This window comes from Theobroma cacao, chromosome 5 (genome assembly GCF_053813885.1).
Source record: "Theobroma cacao isolate CCN51 chromosome 5, ASM5381388v1, whole genome shotgun sequence".
Classification (NCBI taxonomy): domain Eukaryota; kingdom Viridiplantae; phylum Streptophyta; class Magnoliopsida; order Malvales; family Malvaceae; genus Theobroma; species Theobroma cacao.
Window position 1 is genome coordinate 34,256,215 of NC_142643.1, and position 12,265 is coordinate 34,268,479.

At 34.1% G+C, this 12,265-nt stretch overlaps 1 protein-coding gene across 1 annotated transcript in view; it reads right to left on the minus strand.

The window, feature by feature from the left end:
- Positions 1–1,587: 1,587 nt before the first annotated feature.
- ABCA1 (ATP-binding cassette A1) overlaps positions 1,588–12,265 on the minus strand; it is a 30,024-nt gene continuing 19,346 nt past the window's right edge. Inside the window, exons 24-40 of the mRNA XM_018121682.2 lie at positions 11,707–11,790; positions 10,166–10,207; positions 9,981–10,077; positions 9,452–9,576; positions 9,257–9,361; positions 7,648–7,794; positions 6,482–6,733; positions 6,253–6,388; positions 5,869–5,948; positions 5,641–5,748; positions 5,032–5,182; positions 4,363–4,499; positions 4,213–4,287; positions 3,770–4,073; positions 3,356–3,489; positions 2,268–2,326; positions 1,588–2,176 (exon numbers count right to left, since the gene is read on the minus strand). Coding sequence (XP_017977171.2) covers positions 2,095–2,176; positions 2,268–2,326; positions 3,356–3,489; positions 3,770–4,073; positions 4,213–4,287; positions 4,363–4,499; positions 5,032–5,182; positions 5,641–5,748; positions 5,869–5,948; positions 6,253–6,388; positions 6,482–6,733; positions 7,648–7,794; positions 9,257–9,361; positions 9,452–9,576; positions 9,981–10,077; positions 10,166–10,207; positions 11,707–11,790 — 2,118 coding nt within the window. The 3' untranslated portion in view covers positions 1,588–2,094. The remainder of the gene's footprint in view (positions 2,177–2,267; positions 2,327–3,355; positions 3,490–3,769; positions 4,074–4,212; positions 4,288–4,362; positions 4,500–5,031; positions 5,183–5,640; positions 5,749–5,868; positions 5,949–6,252; positions 6,389–6,481; positions 6,734–7,647; positions 7,795–9,256; positions 9,362–9,451; positions 9,577–9,980; positions 10,078–10,165; positions 10,208–11,706; positions 11,791–12,265) is intronic.

The window sequence follows — 12,265 nt, forward strand, 5'->3', positions numbered from 1 at the left end:
TCAATGAAATCAATTCCTTAGTAAATGTCTGTTTTTTAGTTTTGTAATAGACCTATCTTTTAAATTTAAAATGTAAATGGTGACAAGAGCCATCTATACTTAGAGATACATTATCGTCATGCTCATCTTTGAGCTTGCCTTAGTTTGTAGCTTTTTCAATCAATGAAAATAAGAAAAAACAAAATGTAGTTAGCCTTTCAATCCAATTGGATAAAGAAGGTATGGAAATGAATAAAACTAAAACTAGTTTCTATTTTTTAAAAGAAATAGTAGCATAATATTTAAAATAACCCCTAAATTATTAAAAAAATTTAAATAAGTATTTATACTTTTATTACGTTCAATTAAATCCTTATAATTTTACTTTGAGTCAAATAAATTCTTATAACTTTTATTTTAAATCAAATAAACTCTTATTACTAATAATTGACTTAGTCAAATTATCATTGTCATTCTATATTACGTGATGTTGATATGACATGCTAATATATCATGATGATGTAATATGTTGACACATCATAATTAATGATAACATGACATGTTAATTAATGTGAATATAAAATAGGATAAAATATCCTTACCCTTAAGATTTAATCGAAATTATACGAAGGTCCATTAATTTTTGAAATGGACACTCCACCTTAAAAGAAATTTTATGCTAGACACGTAGGTCTAGCAATTAATTAATCGTTAGTAATTTTGTCAACTTGCTGATATGACAAGAGTAAAAAGGTAATTTTACCGTTGATTAATTTTTATAATTATTATTATATAATTTTATTTTTTTTATTATTTGTTATTAATTAAAAAAAAAGCTCCCATTTGGGGAGTACCAGAGCTCCCATAAAGAGCTCGACTGGGGCTCCCAAAGGAGCACCGGATCCGATGCTCCCCTCGAAAGTCCGATTTAAGGCTCCATAAGGGAGCACCAATAGAGCCTAAGGGGAGCATCGGTGCTCCGCTCCCTTGGGAGCATCAATCTGGTGCTCCCTTGCCGATGGCTCCCTTTCTTGGTGGGCTGGGGAGCACCAATCGATGCACCCATTTTTTTTATTTATTTTTAAATATAATAATTTTTTAAATTAATAAATAAAAAATATTTTAATTTTTTCATATTTTTTATTAACAATGTTTACATTTATAAGACGAAATGTCTATTTCGAAAATTAATTAACGTTCGTGTAATTCTAATTAAAACTTAAAGTATAGATATTTTACCCTATAAAATAACAAGTGGTATTTAAACTAATGTTAATTAATTAATTATTAATTATAAAACTTATTGATCCAAATAAAAAAATAAAAACTTAATTAAAGTTTTTAAAATAATTTATATACTTTTTTAAACATTTTACCATAATAAATGTCATGCCAAATTACATCCTTAATCACCATTCAAACAAGATACGAAAGGTACCTCATCTTTCTCACATGTCTATTCCTTCATTTACCTTTCTTTTCAAATTTCGTGAATCAAATAGAACCTAGATATTCTCATTGCTACTAGTAGGGCACAGCCACAAAAATTCGTCAACCATGTCAATGCTGTCTCTGTCCTGCTAACAGCTAATCAAAAAAAAGGGCATGTGACTGAGAAACCGTATAATCCGGGTATTACCTGCCATTTTGGCAGCAGAGAAATACAAGAGCCATTCATGAATCTGGATGCTAAATACCACTACATTGCTAGTTTAGCAAAGAATTACATGCCCTAGGGTTGATAGATTCCCATGCTAAATGGTCTAAAAGCAAATCCGACAGTCATCATTGGTGTCAATTAGGTCAACTGATTGATTCCATGCCTCAACTTTCAATGACACAACCCGTTGTCAAATCTAATCTAATCTAATCTAATCAAATGCAGGGGGCTGTAATCTTGTAAAATTATGTGCCCCTTTATTAAATTAGGGAGACTAATTTACATTTCCGTTTGCTCTGGTTTCGACTAACATTACATTGCCCGTTTTTGATAGTAACATTTCCCCTGAAAACCTTATGCAAAGAACAGGGGAGACGCTTAAGCAAATGTGACCCCTCCTTTCAAAAAAATAATAGGGTCATAAATGTACAGGTGCAACAAATGTCTGTAATCTATCATGAGTTAGCCGCAAAATGATTGAATATAGTCTCAAGAGTTGATTGGCTGATACTGTATTCGGCTATGCCCAGTTGATTTCTGATATGAAAATTTTCAGTTATCAGTCTGCTTGAAAGTCCCCTAAAAAATAATAGAAGGAAAAAGGAAAGGCAGTTAGAGAGATGCTTACCTGTTTCTCTCTAGGTGCCCAAAAACATCTGCAAGTGAGAGACCCTCCCTATACGGCAACTGCAATAAAATTCTGAATTAGTTATTGTAACTCAAGCTCAAGTAAGAAAAACAATGCTGTTTCAACTACACCTAATAACCATAATGCAGAATGCATTCATTATATCAACCCGCAGTTATGTAGAACAACAGATCTATGACAATGACAAATTCTTGCGCTTCATCTAGGGATCTAATTTATTAATGAATTTGATTATGATCCGCAAACACAAATGTTTAAATAAGCTTTACCATATAATTTATGTCGAATTTGAAATAAAAATATCATCTTTCAAATTCAAGTTCCCAAACACAACCTAAAATTCTTGTTCGTCTTTTAAGAAAAATCTTATATCACAGGCTTCAATGATTTATCTTTCTTTTTTGGCTCACTACTTTTAGAGAAAAAATTATGTATTACCACAAACAGTGGGGTAAAGGTAGCCATCCTGCTTTTCAAAAAAAAAAATGTAGCCATCCTGAGCAGGGAAAGAAAAGTTACGATACTAATTCAGGAGTAAAGATTCTATAGGAGGTACTTATCTCAAGTCAAGGAAAAGTACAACAAAGGCAAGGGATTTCATTTCCCAAGAACACAAATCTGTAACCAATAATGGATATTCTATGATGACAAAATGGAATAGACTAAAAGCACAGCAACAAAAGCATGCCCATTCACACACAAGTTACAGTACAAATGAACCCATTATAACCTTGTTGATGACAAGCCTTAGGCGAGGAGGGCTTCAGCTTCTTCCTCAGTTTATTATGGTTTTTGGTTATGTGATATATGACTACATTTCCTCACCAGTTACTATGTGCTTCAGTTTATTTAGGAAATGGAGCTACTATATTATAGAGCAAAAAGATTTCATGTTTAATCTGACATTGCGCTCTTCTAGAGAATAAAAGCACAAATCAATATTAATTAGAAAACAAAATTATTCCCAAGTTGAGCAAACAATTGAAAATTTATTGAAAAACTAAGGGATTATTCCTTTTTTAAAGATAAGGATGGCATAAATAACTGAAAGTAACTATAAGTTTTACCTGATATTTAACACTTAATCCATTGCACCCATGAAAAGTTGCACCGGGAAATGAAGATACTACAAATGAATCGATGGCTGAAAACTTCTCCCTAGCTAACCACCACTCAGAAAATATTGGCAATGGTATACCACCTACATAAACTCATATGGTAAGTCAAAACTGCTATAAGAAGAAAAAGTAAACAACAATGGACAAATAATAACATGACTAAAAATGTCAATGCCTTAACCACTGTAGGCAACAATAAATTATAAATGTCTTGTTTCATTCTGAGTTTCCGGGCAATGCAATTCAAAATTGCGATAAGTAGCAGAATCTTCAAAAAAATTTTCAAATCTTCCATTAAAGGCAAACATGCATCAGCAGTGAATGCATATTAAAAAATAAGCAAGATCAGTAGATCACTTATACCATCTCGAACCAACTGCTCCGACAACTGTTCACCAAAAAGCCCATCAGAAATCGGTCTTGAAGAAATAAGCGTCTTTATTCTTTCTTCATTTCCAAGCCAACGTCCAACAATAACTATCATCTCCTCTGACAAGCTAATTTCTGCCACTGATGCATTTTCAGACACAATGGAGTCGATGCCCCCAATACAGACTTCAAGGTCATCTAGTAGGCTTCTTGGATGGGAAGGAATGTCAAAGAGCCTTTCTTGAATAATGCGGCAAAGATTTTCCAAATCAGCAGAGCTCACTTCAGTCGGTTTGACCTGATTGCAGGTGATAGAAAGTTAGCAATTTGACTCCACTCTAAGATTTCACGCCTTACGAGACTGTTCAATAAGAGTGTTTAATTGAAAGTATTCAACATTATTAAATCAACAAATGACATCACATTCCATGACATACCTCCAGCTCAAGATGATTTCCAAACCTTGTTTTCAAGTGCTGTGGACTTCCAATGCACCTTAGCCTGCCTCCAACCTAAGGGGAAAATGCACTTTCAGTGAACGCCAACAAGTGTCTTTTAAGTTTACAAGATACAAGAAAGACTGGTACCATTATCCCAATTCTGGTACATAGAGCTTGAGCTTCATTCATGCTATGGGTAGTAAGGATCACAGCTGTCTTTCCTTGTCTGGTTGATAGGCGGGAAATTACTTCCCACATGAATCTTTTTGCAATGGGATCCATACCTAAAATAATCAATAATTACTAATGGCTATGAAACAAGGAAAGCACCAAATATAACATACTACACTTTACATAACATGCCCTTATAAGACAACAATTAGGTAGAATTCAATCATTTAACACTCTTAAACGCACACAACAGACTAGAAACTGTCATCAAAGGACCATAGACTCTGTTGATCATGACCAAACATGGCTTTTACACAAGAGGGGTGGACCCACATATCCCAAGTTTTGACATTTTCTATAGTGACTGGTTGCTTTTTGAAACTCAAACATGCAGTTTATAAAAGCAACTAAACATAATGCATTGATCACAACATAGTAAGGGAAACAAACTAACGTCAAAGCTTGATCACAGGACATCAGTCATGCAGCTTATCTATAAGCTATTTCTTAACTTTCTAATGTCAGAAGGTAGAAACAATTGCTACCATTAAAGAGAAAATGGCATATAAAATACAAACATTTGCATATAAAACATTTGTCAAGCCCTCTTGCAAGAACTCATAAGTTTCTGCAACCTGTGCATACCTGTGGATGGCTCATCAAGAATGACAATTGGAGGATCTCCAATCATTGCAATAGCAACAGATAATTTACGCTTGTTCCCTCCACTAAGTGTATATGATGGTTTGTTAGCATGCTTTAGCAAGTCAAACTCCACCAGCTTTTCCATAACAACCTGGAAAAACGGTTACATGCATCAGGGTGCATTATGTGGTCATTGCTGCATCAAATTAATAAATTGATGATATCATTTTAACTGGCATCATCACATAATGGTTAAATTTGGGGTTTATTACAGACTTACAATCAGATAAAGCCTCTCAAACTATTGTTTGTGTTGAATGCTCCAAAATACCTATTTCTTTTTTATATAGTTCTTTTCAAATAGTTGATGATACATGGTTCAAGGAGTTTTATTGTTACAGAACTTGAACTGTCAACCAGAATGGAGTGCTGCAGCTACAAAGAAAGTCATCTAACTTTGTATTCTTCTCCAATAAAGGAAAATGGGCAGTACATCTAGGCTAGTCAATGGTTAATAATAAATCCTTGCAAATCAAATCACACTAGAAACCTTTTAGTATACTGACAAGGGCATAAAATGATTCAACTAATTATGATAGATACACATACATCATTTATTCTGTAATCCAAAACTCCTTTTATCCTTGCATAAAGTTCAAGGTGCTCTTGTACGGTAAGATATTCCAATAGAGCATCAAACTGAGGGCAGTACCCAATCTGCAGGTGATTCATGAAATAAAAGAAAATAGTTAATACTTTGATGATATTATTTCCGATGGGCCATCCAGACCTCTATATTGATCATAAGAGTAACATAAACAAAAGAATCTAGAATACATGACGACGGGCAGCCTTTGGGTTTGAAGCTATATCTTTGCCAAAAATAAAAGCAGTTCCTTCAGTTGGAGATTCTTCTCCTGTATAGGTAAAAAAATGATGTGGTTCAGATGGACTAAAATCTTCCAATTGTACAGTATCTAAAATAGAGTGAGTTCTCATGAAGATTCATGAACCACATAATACATAACACAGCACAATTAAAGAGAAAAGAAAAATATAGTTAAACTATTAACAATTATGGAGGCATGTCATTCTTCATGAATTCAATTACTCTACAAAATTATACACACACATTCACAAAAAGATTTGGTGTAAGCTATGCTTATTTTTGGAGTGTTCTGCGGATAAAATATATGACTAAGCTGAAGAATTGCAGTATACCAGTTAACATGGACAAAGTGGTTGTTTTCCCAGCTCCATTTGTTCCCAAAAATCCAAAACATTCTCCAGCCTGAACAGAGAAAGTTAAAGAATCTACAGCTACCTTTGCACAGTAATTCTTTCCTCCAGGATACACCTGAGATTGGTTGACAAATGTTACTACAAAGCAATAATAAGTGTACCAGAATGACATGACTAAAATCAAGGACAGAAGATTCCATGGAGATACCTTCCGAAGATTACGTAAGAAAATAATGCTATTGTCAATGGAGCCTGAAAGAACCCTATGTCTTTCTGTTCTTACATCTGTATCTTCATCAAGGTGAATAGCAGTTTCAAAGGAAGATTTCAGAAGAGGTTCTAAAACAGAAGTGTCACCCGGCAAATTTTTTCTCCTCCACCACTTCATAAGTCTTATTGGAGTCAAATTACAAGTGGGCAAGAGTTCAAGCCCAAGTGTCAGAAGGAAGTAACAAATGCCCTGTCACAGGAAGAAAATTGAACCAGATCCAAATGAGCCCATTTTCAAATTTTACCTATTGTGTAAAACAGTTAACTGAGCCATAATGGGTCCATCGACATGCTTATAAAGGTCCATGCCCAAAGGCAAACTTATCAAGGTGTTATGTAGCCATCAGAAGAAAATTTTTCACACTCCATTATGAACTTAAGTAATTTACACAATTTTCCTGTGTAAAGGCAAAAGTAAAGTATCCTTCATTTTCTACTCTCCATTTTGAAATCTGAAATTTTGACCAAAGGAAGCTTATAGCCTCTACAAAAGTGAACTAGTTATATTTGGTATGAAACGGAGCTAAAGAAAAAATGTTAATTTTTTATGCATATGCTATTTAGTAATTACCTAAGTTTCAATCTTAAAAGAGACAGGGATAAGAAAAAAATACTAACTTAAATTATACATTTAACTGCAATTTTTTCAGACTCTAATTGTTTAATCAATAATATCATGCACTCAGTTTTCCCCATATATTAAATTTTTCAAAGATCTTATGTTACTACGTAATTGTTTTTTTCCATTATTACTTTCTACTCAGGACATAATTGTTTGATCAGTAAACCATGCTAATTGGCAGTCTCAATTAGCAAGAATAAAGAGAAAAGTTCGTTTTAATTGGAAAATTCATCTTACAGGAAAATCAAGATAAAGTAAATCGCTACTTCTAGAACTCATTCAAACAACTTCTACGAGAAATAAGAAAAAGAATATGCTAATCAGAACAAAAATTGGATTCAAAAAGGGAATCATGACTCTAAAAGTGCACAACTCAAAACTGTATTCACCAAGGAATTCAATTTCTCACATGGTAGTGGTAAAAATAGTGACAAGCATAATAGCAGAAACTAATCAAGCAGAAAAATAAGAAAGATAATAACCTCAACTCCAAGATAACAAATGGAAGCACCAGTAACATTCCAATCAAAAACCCCATCACTAGATTTATCTTTCATCCCTTGCCGAAGAAGAGCCAGTGAAGCAAGCCCATCAGCAAAACAGAACCCAGGGGATAATCTGAAGAAATTCTGAGGAAATACATAATAACTCAGTCAAGTTCATCATTACTAGCAGTAAACTTACAGCACATGGAGAAATAGAAAATGAGGGGCAATCTAGAATGCCAGACAGTTTTCCATGAGTTAATGGCCAATTTCAGAAAATTTTCAAACACTTGAAAGATGCTAGCAGAGTTAATTCTCTATTATGTCAGCAAATAACATTCTGTAAGCTAATGCATATTCTTGTTGGATAAATGAAGGCATTGGGAATAGTCCGACTCCTCCAGGAACATCAACAGCATTCAAATTAAGATACATAAGCATGTTCTTACACATTTCTGAAATTATTCTTTAAAATTGTATCTGGGACAATAGATTTCTTTTCCCGACTTCAAGCATTAGCTAGTGCACACAGGATGCTCTCGAAGGAAAGGGGAAAGGGGAAAGAGGGGGGAGGGGGGGCAAGCATGTATCCAATAATCATAGTATGAAAAGAATCAAATGAGCCTTCAAATTGGTCATTCATCTTATCTGTTATTGTCAATGGCCCTGATTAATTAGTTTCTAAGCAATATTTTAACCAACAATAGAATGATTTACATTATAGAAGCAGGATTGATGTGGTTGTAGATCATACATTAGTATCCAATAATCTAAGTATGAAAACATGCTTCAGTGAGCCTTTAAATAGGTCTTTCATCTTATCCATTATTCATTCATCTTTATCTATCATTGTCCCTGATTAATTAGTTTCTGATCAATATTTTGACCAACATTTGGAATGATTTACATCATAGAAGCAGGATTGGTGTGGTTGTATATCATATATGAGTATCCAATAATCAAGGTATGCTCCAATGGACCTTCAAATTAGCCTTTCATCTTATCCAATATGCATTCATTTCTATCTATTATCTTCAATGGCCCTGATTAATTAGTTTCCAATCAATATTTTGACCAACATTTGGAATGGTTTACATAATAGAAGCAGTATTCATGTGGTTTTATATCATACCATAAGCCTTTATTAGTAGTAATTTATACTTTCATAAGATTAGATCTATTCTCTTAAGAGAGACTTCCAAAGATTGTCCACTAAACACTGACACTTGAAACTATGTTTTAACATACAAAAATTGCTGAGTTATTGTTGACATAACAGCTAATGAATTCCCAAAAACAAAATAAGAAAATCAATTATCTTGAAAACCCTGTGAGTGAACTTCCACAATTGCAAAAGTGTCAGTTTCAGTTTAGTAAAATTTATTATCATTAAAAGATTGAAACTACAACTAAACTTGAATGTCAAGATTTGGCTCACTAGCTGAGAGTATGTAATAACAATCATAGTGATTTTGAATATAGAAATTGGTGATATAAAGAAAAAGTAGAAAGAATGTTACTTTTGATTGCTCTCCAACAGAGACCAGCATTGGAACTGATAATCTAACTACTGAAATAGTAAATACTAAGCATCAAGGAAACCGACCTTCAGAAAAGAATTTGCACTAGCAGTTGTCTTTATAAGCCCCATAATAAATGAGGTGACCATGAGAATGAGTCCTGTGAAAAAGTGGATCAAGAGAACCACATTCTGCCCAAACAAGACAAATGTTTATGTCAATACCAAACTTTCAGTCTTAAATAGTAAGGATAAAAGAATGAGACAACAATGTTACCCTACCTGAGCCATAGTGTGGTCAGAGAAGAAGAACGTAAGGCAATATGTAGATGACGCAACTGCCAGCCCATACTCCAGAAACATGATGACCGTTGGCAAGAAACTTCTTCCAATGAATTGATCAAGACCTACAGACCCCAATTATCTTGCAATTTAGTAAAAGCTTCAAAAGATAAAGAGAGGTAAAATGATCATTAAACAAGATAAAGCAGTATTAAAAAGTGAGGATATGAAAGGGCAAAAAACAAGGATAACTCATTCAGTCACATTTTGTATCTCATGTGTCAAGCACCAAGTGTCAAAAGTCAGAAGGTTGGATATGAACCTATATCTATAGTCACACAACCATGGTAAAAGGTACTTAGTGACAACTCTTTTTGTTAGTATAAATACCAGTAATAGTTTTCTTTTTAAGAATCAACATGTTAAGTAATGCATGACTCTACTAATAATCAATAATATGAAATATTTTTCTGTGCATGTGTGCTTGCATGAAAATAATTTAGTCAGGAATGCAAGCATAGGAACATACCAAACACATAGAAGAGAATTATGGCAAAAGTTGAAGGAAATAAGAAACTGATGAAGTCCCATATGTACGTTGAAACCCAATATGAAATTACTGAAACCTGAGCAAAATATTTTTATCATGAAATAAATATCAGAATGTATTTTCTCAACAAATTTAGCTGGATTCTTTTGTAAAGTAAAACATACTCCGCTAATCAGTTGTTGGTGCTTAGCTTTAACTTCACGTTCCTGCATCAAATAAAACAGCAGAAATCAGGAACATACTATGAGCCACAAAATATGCAAGTTTTAAGGTGGACAGAAGTGCTGGTCATTAGTTTCAATGGCACAGAATTGTCTATGGTACATATGAAGATAGGTGAATAATTTCAATACAAAGCAAGGAACAAGTTGGTGTTTCAGAACTAAACTATCTCATCTAGAGACATGCAACAGACTTTTTATTGGTTATAGATAAAACTGAAAGGGTTTTTACTGGTGGAATAAAAACTAGTGATTGCAGGAAAGGACTGCACCCAATAAAAGTGAGGTGATCAACAGAAGTAAGTAGACAGAGAACAGTACAGAGGAAGCAAAAGCAGAAATAAAAGTGCTTGACAGTTAAGTAATATAAAAAAGGTCAAAATCCTGATGACTACATGTGTACTAAACATTTCTCCTAGGGAACAAGAAATCAGAGGGCACCCTCAGAGATTTGATGAGTGTATATGGGCAATAGAATGCATAACCTATGGTCCTGATTCGTGGGAACACTTGCATGGGCCAAAGGTGGCATCCAGCCCATGAAATTTATAATTGCAACATCTCAGCCAAACGTAAGGGAAATTGGCTAATAGACTTTGGGCTGGTGGAACCAAACCCAAGTTAAGCAGGATAGCTGTGGTGCAAACCATAATGATATGTTGCACGGAAGAAGCCTGCTCCATGGAGCTGTCGAATAGGAAAAGTACCCAGAGAAAGGAAAAAGTTTAGTGCTGTTGGAATCTGAAGAGGTATATAAAGAAGCGTAAACAGACAAAAGATTATGGTCATTTTTTGTCCTCCCTTCCAGGAGGGGGTAAGGGGAGCTTGAGAAAATGAGAATGGAGCAATGAATTGTATGTGTTTAATATGCCTACATAAATGCAGTGCTTCACTGTCTGTTCGGGTGAAATGACAAAAGGAAAGATTTCTTCTCCTGCTTCAGTTTGAGTTTCTTAACTCCTTTTCAAATCAAAACCATTTTAACGAATTAGAAAGAGCATATACAATATAGACTCAGGTCATAATTTAGAAAAATCAATCATCAAAATACTTCTATGCAGACATCTCAACAGATCAGCAGTAAACGCCTGAACTGTATTGATTCGATATGAAATTCTGGAGATAGTTAAGAGCCAAAATAATCTGGAAAAAATTCATAAGGGAACAACATAACTGACTAGTAAAGTTTTATATAACACATGACCAAACCTAGCAGTCTGAATGAAGTTCCTTCTTTAAGGAGCAAGTGAATGTTCTGCATGAATATGGAATATCTAGAAAGTTGCCACTCTTTTGCCTTTTCTTTTAATCTTATCTCCAATCACTAAAAAAAATTACCCAATAAAAGGCAGGGGCTAACTGAATCTTCAAGAAAGGCAAAAAACTTTGTCTTTCCCCAAACTGCTGCTCATTGAGAATAACAACCAAGTATTTTATGATGCCACAATCTTGTAGAATACTCAGAAAACCACCTAGGATTATACCTTTACAAGGGGAACAGCAAATGAAGCAGGAATGAATGAAAACGCAATGTTAACAATAATTGCAGCAGAGAATGCATCCAGATCCTGAAAAGTTCAGATGATAATTCAAAGTGAATATCCAGCAAGACCAGTTGAAAAAAATGAATGAAACAAAATGTCAATGAGTGGCCACATGCTGTTTAAAATTGAAAATCTAGGTTAACGAACTGCAAAACAAAGACACTTGAGATATTTTTTTGGTGTGTGTTAGGCAAACTTGCAAACATGTATATAAAATATTATCTTAAAAGCAAAGCCCACATGTATTCAATAATAGAAAGATGCTTGTTGTAAAGCATCAATGGATGGAATGGCTCCGGGTATTCTATCCTCATCCATCAATACACATTGTACTTCTGTCAGAAAGGTGGCCTCTTATCCTTTCCATCCAATCTAGTCTATGTGATAACCCCCCCATCGCCCCCAAAGAGAGAGAGAGAGAGAGAGATTATACACATAGGTGTCTGCATGTTAGAACCATTATGGGCATTCTTTGGATAGATTATTTGCCCTCCCAGCT